We start from the raw sequence: 14,405 nt of genomic DNA, 5'->3' as shown, positions 1-14,405 counted from the left end.
GATATCCAGGTCACTGCTTCTACTTCAACTAACCTTGACATGACATGTCACAGAACACACCTTGCCATTACCAGGTTGCCAAGTTCCCAGAAACAACAGTATTGCTACCAACTGAACCAAATAGAGGGTTTTAGTGTCAGTTGTAACAGGTCGGTGCAATGGAACTAACCTTCTTCTGCCTCTCACATCCTATTATTCCATGAAAGTATGGCACTGCTCTGCCACTCCTCCTTCTGACTACTGTGTCATTCAAGTGGTGGAGAGAGCAGTGATTGGTTTGCTGGCTCAATTCAAAGATGTGTATTAAGACATTTAACTGTCTAACTGAACGGGCTAACAAGTGAAGGGTACTTGCACTATACCACTGTGGTGGATACCAACATACTAAATTCCTAAATCCAAACTATAATTTTATTTCATTTAGTCTTATGACTCAAATCACTTGATCCACTATTGTGAACTTGATGTAATTTGAGCATTTGTTACCACCACAAACAATTTGTTTGAGTGGAATGAGGTCTCAAATGCCTTTATTGTTGATCTGCTGTGTCAACAGTATAATGTCTTCATTGAATCAATGACAAGTGAAAGGCATCATTGGTATACAGTGCACCTCAGGAGAGGTTAACTTGTTTTGTATGTAATCCCTTTAAAACAATATTGATTCTGAGGCATAATTTAAGTGTTAGTAAGTGCTAGTACCACTGTGTGTCGTTTTTTGTGTGTGATTCAGAAAGCAGAAGAGGAGGTGTAGTCCCTCCCCTCCCAATAGACAAAACAACAACTGTTCACCAACTGTGCAGAAACAGAAAGGGATGAGCAGCGCTCCTTTTCGTGCTAATGAGCAGAGCAGAGTGACAGATTAAATTGTGCACAGGCCCACCCCAGAGTGGAACTATTTTTACTTTTCTCAAATGTCACCAGGTACTAATGCTGTACAAACATTTTGACTTCAAAAGAACACATCTTGATTTTTACTCAAACACTGCTGCAATAAAAAAATGAAAGAAATAAAATCTATTAACTTAAAAAAAAAAAAAAAGTGAGCCAAAAATACATGAAACTATTTCTGAACAGATACTGAAGCCAAAGCTGCTTGTAGTGAGACATTTGAATACAAGTTTTACAGCACTCTTGGACAAAAAGTGTGTGCCGTTTCTTCAGACTTAGTGAACATTTAATTGTCTTCCTTGCATAAAAGAATAGAAGGTATTTTTTCGAGGATCTCTGACAGCTTTGCCTGACTATCAAAAGTGGAAAATGACAGGATAATTGGGTAATGAAAAAGTAGAAAAAGACAAGCAATAACTGTATCAGGCTATTGACTCCCTAAAACAATACACTACACCCATACCCATTGCTTTAACTTTGGGTTAATAACTTTACCTGATGATACTAAATTTTGGTGGTAAATCAGTTCATTTACAACCTGAATCACACATTCTTGGCTTGATTTTTAAATCTTTGCTGTAAAAAAGAAACAAATGCACAGTAAATAGAAAAAAAATGTAATTTACTGCATAATTATTGCATACAATTGGAAATATGGCATGAAAGCAAATCAGCCTCTTCAACCTCTTCATTAAAATTCTCTCTGACTGAGAAGGTCATGCTGACTATTAAAAGAGGTGATGCTTTAAAGAAGCTGGCCTGGAGAGAAATCTTTATGATATACACCCTCAACACCATGGGAATAAATAGAACTGATGATTATTTAAATATTAAATGCCTTTTGATTTATGTGACAGTTGATAATTTGGGGGTTTGTCTTGAAGTAAACAGGAACCTGATAATGACTTTTCTAATGGATAAAAGATGGCCAGTGGCTTTGGTATATGAGGTTTTATGCATGTATGATGGATAATGTACTAGCTCTGTCCTTGTGTATATAACTTAATTCATTTTGTGTACCTCACACACTTTAATGAAGTCTTTGTGTTGAAATATCTACGTGTACTTCCACTGAAATGTGACCCAACAGACAAGTCAAACTCACTCTACTGTACAAAAAAATATCAGGTATAATATATGCTTCGGCCGGCAAAATCCAATCACCAGTTTGTCGCATCTTATAGACATGCCAGCCAGAAACTTCTACCAAAAGAAGCCAGCTCATCTACGATTCGGAACAATCGACATTGGAACTCTGACTGGATGCAGCCGAGAGCTGGCCCAGGTACTCAAGAAGAGGAACATCGACATAGCCTGTGTTCAAGAATGCAAATGGACCGGAAGCAAAGCGGCGGAGAATGGAGAGGGATATAAGCTCTTCTACTGCGGAGAGAGAGCCACTAAGAATGGAGTGGCCATCGCACTCAGCAAACACCTGCTCCAATCCCCGTATAAGATTGAGCGAACATCTGATTGATTAATGTCTATCAGAATCGAACTAGGAACAGCTGACGTTAATGTTGTGACCTGCTATGCACCACAGACTGGATGCAGCGATGAAACAAAAAATTAATTTTGGGACACGTTGGACAGGATCATACAGCGCATCCACAACATTGCGGAGGACACCGTTGGTTCAACAAAACCGGGTGAAAAATACATTGAGAAACAGGTCTGGTGGTGGAATGAGGAGGTACAAAAAGCAATAAAAGTGAAGAAGCTGGCCTATAAGACTTGGTGGCGATCGCGAGCGCATGAAGATCTCACCCGATACCGCTCGCTGAAATCAGCAACAAAGAGGGCAGTGGCCTCCGCGAAAAGACGACACTACCAAGATTTTTATGACCAGCTCCAAACCCCAGAAGTGACCAATAACATCTACCGACTTGCCAAAGCCCGCCACCGCGTGAAGTAGGACTTTGATACAAACCATGTTGTCTAAATCAAAGGAGCCAATGGGCAGGTTCTGCGAGACCCCCGAGACATCCTTCAGCACTGGTCAGATTACTTCGCTGGAATCAGCAATGAAGAATTTACACATCCGCCTATCCCGCCCGCAGACCCAGTCGCAGGGCCTGTCACACCAATCACCACTGCCGACGTCCAAAACGCGTTGAAGAAAATGAAAAACGGAAAAGCCACAGGACCGGACGACATCCCAGCTGAAATTTGGAAGATGATGGGCAACTGCGGTACAACATTCCTTGCAGCACTCTTCAACCATATCACGGTCGAAGACAAAGCCCCCCGAGCTTGGACATAGAGCATCACAGTGCCCAACTGGAAGGGCAAGGGAGACGTCACAGAGTGCACCAACTATCGACCAATTTGTCTACTCTGCCATGCAATGAAGATCTTCGAACGTGTCCTGGAAAATCTGATCCGTCAACTGGTCACAATCACCCCGAATCAATGCGGCTTTGTTAAGGGCTGTGGATCTATTGATGCCATACACGCCCGTTTGCTGATGGAAAAGCACCGGGAAAAGAACAAGACGGTGCACATGGTCTTTCTGGATCTGGAAAAGGCATTCGATAGGGTCCCCCACAAGCTGATTTGGCGATCATTACGAACTCATGGTGCCCCGGAAGCCTATGTGAAATGGACTCAGCTGCTCTACCGTAACGTCACAAGCGAGGTCCGATGTTCAGCGGGAACATCACCAGCCTTCCCGATTACCGTTGGCATCCACCAGGGCTCGGCCCTCTCGCCCCTGCTGTTCACTCTCTGTATGGACACCGCAACGGCTGATCTGCAATCACCACATCCATGGAGCCTCCTGTATGCAGATGATGTGTGCCTATCAGAAACAGAAAACTGCCTAGCCCTGCAAACCCAAACACAAGCATGGAAAGACTGGCTCTTCGAAAACGGCATGCGCCTGAACATCAAGAAGACTGAGTACCTTGAATGCAGCCCCCAGACCAACAGCACCATCACTATCGACGGCGAGCCGCTGACTAAAGTTGCCCAATTCAAGTACCTCGGGTCCCTTGTCATCTCGGACTGCGAAAGTCTACCAGACGCCAGACTCCGTGTCAACACAGCGTGGAGGAAGTGGCATCAGGTGAGTGGAGTCTTATGTGACAAGAGAATGCCAATCTATCCTAAGGTCAATTGTGCGCCCAGTGGCACTCTACGGGTCAGAGTGCTGGCCAGCGACGACCAAACATGAACAAGCTCTTCACACCATGGAGATGAAGATGCTGAGGTGGCTTCTGGGTCTAGGCCACAAGGAAGACCAAAAAAAGTGCTGGATGGACCGAATCAAGGATGATATGAAGGCTGTGAATATTACACCAGAAGACGCCCTTGATAGAAAGAAGTGGAGGAAGGCATGCAAGATAGCAGACCCTGTGTCGCGGGATATAAACCGCTAGGAAGAAGAAGAATATATGTTTCACAAAAAAACCAATTACTCCTCTTCCTCTCATCTCAACTGCCATTGATTCATTAATGGCACCAACATAGACTAGGAGAAGTGTGGTTTTATGTTTTGAGAGGCAATAGAGTGCAATAGAGTGCCTTATGTGCTGTACAAGGAGACTAGATTCGAAATGGCCTTTTGGGAGAAGGTGCATTTACTACAGCAGATCTTTTTGTGCGGACAGTGGCCAGTTTAATTTAAGATGAAATTGAACAAAAAGCTCAGAGAGATCCCTTTTTCACCACCAACTGAGTAGCTCCAGGCTAGAAATCAAAATATGACAGATAATAGTCATGACCATCTGCTTTCGAGGTTGGGGAAAAGACTTGCTCATGTTTAATGTTCCTAATTGGTCTAGGAGGGGCTGTTACAGAAAGAAAACAAGAAAAAAAGGACTAAATGATAATATATTCAAATTTCAGTATGTGTATGTTATCTGGTGAGGACAGCTTGGGAATGGAAATAAATGTTCTTCCTTCATGTTGCCCCTTCAAGGGACTGGTTTCAGCATGGGGAGAGTAGTGAGAAAGGGAGCATACTTGGCAAATCAGTCCCTTACCCATCACTTTAACGAAGTAGGCATCGGCTTCGAAATTGTTCTTCAAAGCGTGAATTCTCAAGTCCTGTTTGCCCTCTGCCTTGCTCTGAACCAGCATGTCTAAAATACCCTGCAAATGAAGACAGACACATAGATAAGGGACAATGAGAGCATGGCATGGTGCTTCTTCTGATGTACATTTTTATCCCTCTGACATACTGGATGTCTCATCCAGAATTATCGCATCATCTCTATTCCGCTGTCTTTCTCCTTTCCTCACTAAGTCTCTCTTTCTCTCGGTCTCATTTATAAATTCTCTCTCAGGGGCGAGTGAGAGAGCCAAGCACTGAAAGCGGGAGAGTTGAATTTAATAGACAGGCCACATTAGCAGTAGTAATTAATTCTGATAAGACAAGAACATACAGTAGATCGCAATACAGCTTCTGTACTATATGTAGTCTCTCATTAAGAGACTGGGGGTGAGTGCTGGAATCAAAGTCTATGACACACACAAAGAAGGATTTTGACAAAAGTAGTGTGTAAGAGAGTATGTGTAGATGTTTTCTAGCAAGGCCCATTTGCAGCATTAATTAAATGCTTAATATCACAGAGCAACACACTTAACACACTTAATGAGAGCAAAACCTAACAAATCATTTCCCAACGTTTGGGAAAATTAAAGTATAGCTCATCTTGTTTTATCTACTCTTCCTCTATAGTGGTGTATTGCCAGGTCCTGCATCTATTGCACCCACTCCCACAATGAATCAAATTCCAAAATAAAAATGCACAAAGTGAAGAATAACACTGCAACAATGAGGGAGAGCAAAAAAACCAAAAACACACAGAGCACTCATGCGCGCGCACACACACACGCACACACAAATAAATACAGTAGCTCAGAAAAAAAGGGGGGAAAAAAAAAGCACACTCATGCACACGCTACCCCATGTGCTTATAAATATTTTAATAACAACAATGAAGCACTGAACCAAATACTCATATTCTCAGTCTAAATCAGGAGTTATTGCTTCAGAATATAAAAGAAAACCGATTAATGTAAACAATTCTGTTAATGCGCGTGTCAAAAAAGCTTTACACATAATCCACTTTTCTGCATTAGAGATATCCTAGTTTGCACACTCTCTGATATGCATTCCTCTGCTCCATTTGGCAAGGATTTCTTTACGTAGGATTTTTCACAAAATGATTTCAGTTTATTGGTATATCTAACAAAATAAGACAAAAGTGGAAAGACTGTGAGCGGAGACAAATGACCCAGAGCTGTATTCTGAGGGTCAGCTGGATGACTGCATAGTTGACTTGTGACAGTTGTTAATGCTGCATTCATAAAGAAAAAAGTACTATACTAATAGCCTACCAGTATGAAGTAATTAATTAATTAATTAATATGAGTTCAGAAAGAGCAATATTGTTTTTGACAGCAGGGAAATCTGACTAGTTAATGCTTTGACTCTAACAATCTAACAGAGAATGGTAGGTCTAACTAATCTAATGTTGACATTTATTCACTTGATGTCAGCTCTTAAACTAGGAGAGGTGATGAGTGTGGGTGCTTTTTGCTAAAAAAGATATGAGCCTAACTTGTCTGATATTCTCAGAGTTTGCATGTAAGAGTTCAGGTAAGATTAACTTGTCAGGAGCATTGGATCTACTTACACAAAGGTGGATGACGCTTCCCTCATCATAAAAGCAAATCTAATATTGCAGTGGGAGTTGTTATAGTTGTTATTATAGTTAAATTTTCAAAAGTACAAATATTGCAAGCTGCATACAAGGCTCCTGTGAGTCTCCTAATGTATAAATAACAACAAAATAAAATAACAAGGTTAAATGATTAAATATGCTGCACATGGCTTTTTATGTATATTTAAAATAGGCTATATTTAAAAGAAAATCAGCTGGCTAAAGAACTGTAGTTCCACTAGACCAAGATAATCTTTGGCTATGGAAATGTAGTCAAAACACAAAAAAATTATTAAGAATAGTATCCATAGAAATGAGTTTTTAAAAAGGCGTAAGAAATGGTACAGAGAATGATTTATGAAATACTACTGGACAGAACTGAAAATCAACACAAAATTTAACTACTCACGTCCTCATAGATGTCAAAGAAAGTTGCCCTGACGGCATTTTGAATGGCTCCTAAATCTGACTGGTCCCAGTGGATGTGGAACATTCGTCCAACACTGTGGCAAGTGTTGCTGTTACAGGGCACGTTCTCCAATAGGAAGGCCTGCTGGCCACTGGGGGGCAAAGAGAGAGAAGGGGAAAAAAACATTGTAAGTGCATGTTACCATTTACATTTAGACAGTGACAGAGAGCCCTGGTGATGTCAAATGTAAGTAATGTTCATGTCATCAGCTGATCAGTACTTTGCTTGTGTCGAGTTTGTTATCTGGCAACAATAACACCACGATGAGTCTTAGCTGGAAGTTTGATGCTTAGAATCATTTGGAGCTACAGGCTTTTACAACAACATGACATTTGTTATGCACTTGGAATTGACAAATTAAAATGCTACAACATATTAATTTAGGGTTGATTTTCTCTTTTTAAGATGATGAGAGCTGCCTTAGGCTGCTGCCCTGAGGAAATTTTGTGCTTTTTAAAAAAACTTTAATAATTTTCTGCATGACTGGATATAGTCCAAACCTTACATTGCACTGTGTCATAGTGTATATATTGAAGGGTGACAAATTATAGGAAAAATGATGAGCCCTTAACTAACATTGGAAACGATTCAGCTGTTTTGTAAGCTTTGAGTTCATTTTTATTATAGTGCAAGGTCATCGAATGCATTATACTATAATTTGGTCCCTAAGATTTGGGACATGAAAGTTTTGGGGGGAGGTTCAAATTTTTCCTCTGTAAACCACCAGAGTGGAGTTTGAGTCAAATAACTAAGATGTGACAGAAATTACTTTAATTAAAGTATAACATTAACTGTTTAGGAAATACAGCCATTTTTGTGTAAAGTTGCAAATAGAAATTTCCAGTTAACTCTGTCAAATGCTTTTTCTGCATCTAAAGAAAATATTGTAGTTTCAAGGTTTTTACTGTATGAGTAGTCTATCAAATTAAGTAATCTACGTGTATTTGTTGATGAGTGCCTACCTTTTATGAAACCAGTTTGGTCAGGATGAATTAAGAGGGGGGTTATTTTCTCCAGTCTCTTTGAGAGAGCTTTGCAGAATATTTTTAAGGTCTACATTTATAAGGGATATTGGACGATAGCTTGCGGGATATACAGGGTCTTTGTCTGATTTTAGCAGGAGATTAATGTTTGCAGAATTCATATTTGATGGAAGTCTGCCCTTTTCTTTGATTTCCAACAACGTTCTGTAAAATCTGGTGCTAGAATCGTCCAGAATTCTTTGTAGAATTGTGCAGGAAAGCCGTCTGGACCTGGAGTCTTATTATTGGGCATACTTATCAGGGCTTCCTGGAGTTCACCTGATGTCAGTGGCGAATCCAGTGCCATTGCTTGAGTGTCTAATAATTTTGGAAGAGTTATGTTGTCTAAAAACTGATCAATTTCCTTTTTAGACGGGTTTATTTGTGGTGAATACAATCTTTTATAGAAATCCCTGAAAATGTTGTTTATTTGTTTCGGGTCATATATTGTGTTCCCAGATGAATCTTGAACAGCACATATAGTTGTGTTTTCTTTATTTATTTTTAGCTGGTTTGCTAGAAATTGACCGGATTTATTACCATGTTCATAATTTTGTAAGCATAGTCTTTGTACTAAGAATTTTATTTTTTTTATCAATTATCTCATTTAACTCTAGTTTTGTTTTGCGTATTTTGTTCAATGTTTCCTGATCTTGGTGGGACGCATAGGCTTCTTCAAGTGATTTAATGGTTTTTTCTAATTCCTGAATATCTTTGTTTTCTTCTTTCTTTTTATGTGATGAGAAAAATTATTTTACCTCTCATCACAGCTTTCTCTGCTTCCCATAGAACAGATGCTGAAGTTCCGGGAGTGTCATTGTAGTCTAAATATGAAGTCCACTCTTTTTTAAAATATTTAATAAAGTCTTCATCTTTAAGCAGTGATGTATTAAATCTCCAGTTTTTACTTGGCGTAGTATTATTCTTGTGCATTAGTGTTAAAGATACAGGAGCATGATCGCTGACAGCTATAGGGTGAATCTGAATCTATAGGGTGTCTGAAATGCCATTTTTATTATAGTGCAAGGTCATTGAATGCATTATACTATAATTTGGTCCCAAAGATTTGGGACAATTTTTCCTCTGTAAACCACCAGAGTGGAGTTTGAGTCAAATAACTAAGATGTGATAGAAATTACTTTAATTAAAGTATAACATTAACTGTTTAGGAAATGCAGCCATTATTAATAATATCCAATCCTCAGTATAAAATACTTATGGACCTCAACTTACTTTGATCTCTTTTATCCCATGATAAAACATTTCTACCCTGATAAGCCCCTATCTGTACAGAAAAAAGGGGTCAGTGAACTGTTTCAGGAGTATGAAAATGATGTGAATCTGACACTATGGCTTTTAAAGTGGCAGAATATTAACTAAAATGAACACAGATGGAAAATTCTAGACAGATATATCACAAAGAACCCTCCACCACCATCATCTTCATACCAAAGGAGAATATCTTTTGGAAGAATGGTGCCCCATTCCTTCATTGAGTTACAAAGATAAGTTGAGGTCTAAATACTGAAGCTTACTGTGGTATTTCCTGCACCTTGTATTTGGCATTTCTTTACAAATGCAAGCAAATAAGTATACTTGATCATATACTTGAGTTGAGGCAAAACCCAACCCCTTTCCTCTATTTTCCACCCATCTCTGTACTTGCACTTTTTCTGTGCAGTCTTTGTCACATCTTAATTCACTGGCGAGACTAAATTCAATCTTTATCACTGGAGATAGCTATCTGTACCTGTTCTTAGATCTCAGTGGGATTGCTGAGCTTTAAAAAAAGAAAAGCTGTTGGTTTAAAAATAGAATAATTGTGAAAGCCCTCAGTCAATCAGGATTGTAAACACCCATCCCCACCATCACCACTACCCACAAAGCTAGTACAAGCCTCTGGGGACTAGAAGATAGACCGCAAGCGGGGACATCTTTCATCAAGGCTATTTTAGAAAGACTGTGTGATCTTTTCAGCAGCAGGAAAACATTCTATCCTCATGCTTCCAGAAAATGGTGAACAGAAAAGATAAAATACTGTAATGTATAGAGTGTGTTGCTTGATAAAACCATGATTGATGGAGACGTGTCAATACGATTATCTTATCCTCCTTGGAATTGTGTTTGACTTTGCTTAGCATGCGATCTTGTAGAGAATATAAAAAGGGGGCACATCATATGGAGTCAGATGGAGTCAAGAGAAGTACCACACTACGACACGATGCACCAACACAAGTTACTATTGTGTCACCCACAAAGGGAGGAAGACACGGCAACAAAAGAATCATTGTAAAGTTTATGTAGTGATTATGAAGTGTATGCTCTATTTAAAGTATCAGCTGTGTGCAGTTGTTACATTATGGCACCATAGTACATTATAGTTGCAACACATATCTGATAAATGGTGATGTTACATAACAGCAAGCTTCAGAAAGTGGAAACCTACTGGTCAAATTGGTACTTGAAATATGCTTGTAAGCCTCTCCACTGCTGTTAGCTGTGTGATAGGAAAAAACGGAGCTTGTGGAACCAGGAGTAAGAGAAAGCAGATGAACAACTTTTGTAATATTGTATTTTATCCCTGTAGTCCTTTTCATAAAGCATCTAATTGAAATTTTGATTGTTGCTTTTCACAAAAAAACACAAACTCCTGTAATCAGCAGCAAACAGTTCAAAGTTTTGCTAAACTGGATCGTCTGACATAAGACTTACTAACTTCCAAACACAGAGGTGGAGAAGCTACAGAGCTTGGAAACCTTAATTGTCACGTAAAATGTTGACATATATTTGGATGGAATTAACACGTGAAATGCAATGAGCAGGTTGCCTCTGCAATATTCAGGACCTGTCATGGTCCTGTCACATCAACACCCTGGTTAAGAAAGCCCGTCAGCGTCTCTTCTTCCTCAGAAGACTTAGAGACTTCCATCTGCCACTGAAGGTGCTCAAGAACTTCTACTCCTGCACCATCGAGAGCGTCCTGACGTCAAACATCTGCACCTGGTTTGGGAACAGCACCAAGCAGGACAGACGAGATCTGCAAAGGGTGGTGCGCTCGGCAGAACGCATCATTCAATCAGAGCTCCCTGACCTGCTGTCCATCTACACCAAGCGGTGCAAGTCCAAAGCTAGGAAGATTATGATGGACCTCTCCCATCCCAACAATGGACTCTTCTCACTGTTGAGGTCTGGGAAGCGCTTCCGCTCCCTTAAGGCCAAAACAGAGAGAATGAAGAGGAGCTTCTTCCCCCAGGCTATTCGGGGCCTGAACCAGGTGTAAGACTGGACTCTCACACACGTCACCACACGCACCACCACACATTTCCTATAATCCTATAATTCCTATAATTTATAATCCTTATCTTTATAATCTCTTCTGCTATTTGCACATTCTTTACTGTAAATTCCTAAGTTAATTTGTAAATTTTTGTAGTAAATTGTAAATATTGTAAAACTTTTCTTCTGTCATTTAATGGTCGGGCATTGTACAGCTACAAGCATTACACCCCCATGTCATACTGTGTATGGTTGTGTGTGTGTGACAAATAAAATTTGAATTTGAATTTGAATATTCGGGTTAACTGAAAGTAATAAATGTGCATTTAGCTGTTAATTCCTAGATTCAATAAGGACAAGAATCTATATATAAAACACTTCAAAGAGCAGGGAAGAGCAGGAATTTAATTAATTCCTATAGCAGGGACGTAACGCTTCAGGCTCAGTGTCAGCTGAGATGGTGTGCTGCTGTTTCAGAATAGCTATATCTCTGTGTGGGGTGAGTGGGGTTGAAGAGTGGGGCTGCGGGAACCTCTGTAGGATTAACTGACTTTGGCTGTAATTACAGCTGGAGGTTTGTTTAAGGTCATTCTGTGTAACCCATGCGTACTGACAATGAACTAGTCCTCCCCTCCTCATTAGGCTTAATGCAAACAACACTGTATCCAGAATATGATCGGCTCTCATTAGGACCTGCAACTGCAGCACCTACTGGACAAGACCCAGTGTAAATGGTGAGCACTGATTGGCTCACCAGTAGATAATCATGCCTGTAGCCAGATAGATTTGTTGACATTCAGGGAGAGTATCTCTGTTTGTGCATGTGTGTGTTTGAGTGTGTGTAAAAAGAAAGTAACGCTATCAAAGTTTCAGGCTGAACTTTAGAAGGTATATGATTGTTATTCGCCAATATGTGTGTGTCCTTTCTGAGATTTTCGTACTTCAAAAGAACCTCTTTTCCAGCACTGCAGGGGTGGTTATGGTAGGGATGAACTCAAGGTCATAGTGTGGATCAGACTCAGACTTACACACAGGTACATGTGCTCTCAATATATACACACATACACACACAAACACACACAACTTTGTTCTCGGCATCGGTTTTATGTTTACAGCAGCAGGTAGAGGTGCAAACCTGATATCTATTCATATTATACACATGCACTCGTGGAGATGACTACTCTGAACCCACAATTTCGCATGCTGGTGTTAATTTTGATTTGAGCATCACAAATTTCTTTTTGTGTAATATAGTATTATGATTCAATATGTATTCCTTGTTTTTTGTGTTTTTTTGTTAGTAAACATCTACTTCATGTCCTCTATGATGTCTTCCCTGTCCACATTTCTTTTAAAACAATGTTAAGACATGCAACTCTTAAGTGTTTAGCATACCAAGTCAGATACATGGCGACACTGTGTTTTATATGGCAGTCAACTCCATGGCAGTGTAATACAGTATTTCATTTAATCAATGTAATATAAATGTTTTGGTGCATTCCATTTGAAATTGGAAGACCTTTTCAACTCTAACGCCTTGTTAAGTTGGACTTTGAACTTGAATGGTTGAGCACCCTCACCAACTCCAACTTCACCTTCAAAGATAGTGGCAGTGCATGTAAACTTTAGTGACTGGTTGTGACAGGCTAAATAACCCATACAGGGACCAAGTTCTATCCATTTGCAAAAGAACAAGCACAGTGTTGTACTGTAGCTATACTCTGTGACTGGTGTTGTTTAAAGTACTGCCACAATTGTTCTATGCTGGATTTATTCAGCTAAAAAAAGTAAAAAGGATTTGCAGATTTGTGGGGGAGTCTTGTGTATCTGTAATCTGTATCTCACATATTCTCAAAGTGAAGGGAGCGGAATTTGTCTCCACCACTAAAAGGATTCTTCTGTTAGAGCCCAGCTCAAGAGATCACAGTGAAAATGGTGTGCGCTGTCCATGGTCCTGAAGTTACACCAGTTTGATTTTATATTTTAATTTGAATGCAATAAACTTTATTAAAGAAAGATTGTTTTCATTAAATGCATTGATCATAACAAAAAATAGCACCTTCAAACCATCAGTACTATTCAAAAAATTAAAATGAAAAATGTGAAAAATGTGACTTTCAATGTCTAATGTCCAAGGGGTAATTATTTTAAGGATAGGGTCCAAAATCAACACTTTCTTCCTTCTTTATTTCTATCTTTCAGACATTTAGCATTGATTTTGCTTTTTCAACCTCACTACACAGGCTGTTAAATTCTTGCCACATTAGTTGAAAAGAACACAACAACAAAATATTGAAGAGTAGTAACAGGTTTTTCTGTGATGTTCCTGTGAGGTTAAAATATATAGTTTTACTGAAATGAGATTAGTTTTAATGGGGTTACTCAATACCAGGAGAGAAATGTCCATTCTTCTTATTTCATGGCATCAGATTCTTCTGCAGACAATTATGCACCAATGAGTGAAGTCAGTTATTATTATTATTGCTTTTTTTTTCTTTTTTTTTAGCTTTTCTTTAAACAGGAAGTGAATACAAACCACACCCATCCTGCTAGTTAACAACTGAGTCATCATGCTGTTTAATTTGTAATAATGTCATATTGATCACAGCTTCTTCATCCTATATTGGTAATAAAACGTTTAAATAAAAACTGACAGTTAACAAAAACATGACATTAAATGCATGGCAAGACTTATTTTATAAATACCCTAATTGCATATTATAAGGTCTTTACCTTATGATATAAAACATTTGAGTCACCTGTTGCTGTGATTTGGCGCTTTAGAAATAAAACTGAACTCAAAAAATTTCAATTGAATTGAATATTGAGCCTGTACCGACACTAATATGTGTGTGTATCTGAGGTAGTGTGCTTGAGAGATTCCATTATTGTATGAACCCAGTGTCAGCTCTGTTTTCTTGTGTGTGTATGTGCTTGTGGGGAGTCTTACACTATTTCAGGCTCTATCCACCTTCTCTCTAATTGGCCTCCAGAGGGGTGGTGAGTTGGCAGGAGGCTGACCAACTGATCACACCAATGACCCTTCTCTCCCTCAACCTCAAAAGCTCAGAGGCA

At 39.3% G+C, this 14,405-nt stretch overlaps 1 protein-coding gene across 1 annotated transcript in view; it reads right to left on the bottom strand.

The window, feature by feature from the left end:
- itfg1 (integrin alpha FG-GAP repeat containing 1) overlaps window positions 1-14,405 on the bottom strand; it is a 163,700-nt gene that overhangs the window by 65,011 nt on the left and 84,284 nt on the right. The window contains exons 11-12 of the mRNA XM_085292496.1: window positions 6,973-7,123; window positions 4,878-4,986 (exon numbers count right to left, since the gene is read on the bottom strand). Of these exons, the coding sequence (XP_085148622.1) occupies window positions 4,878-4,986; window positions 6,973-7,123 (260 nt within the window). The remainder of the gene's footprint in view (window positions 1-4,877; window positions 4,987-6,972; window positions 7,124-14,405) is intronic.

The sequence above is a fragment of the Mchenga conophoros genome, linkage group LG1 (assembly GCF_057382185.1).
Source record: "Mchenga conophoros isolate Kocher_MC1m ecotype Shallow Benthic linkage group LG1, M_conophoros_male_GT1.1, whole genome shotgun sequence".
Classification (NCBI taxonomy): domain Eukaryota; kingdom Metazoa; phylum Chordata; class Actinopteri; order Cichliformes; family Cichlidae; genus Mchenga; species Mchenga conophoros.
This window is presented reverse-complemented; position numbering and strand designations above follow the sequence as displayed.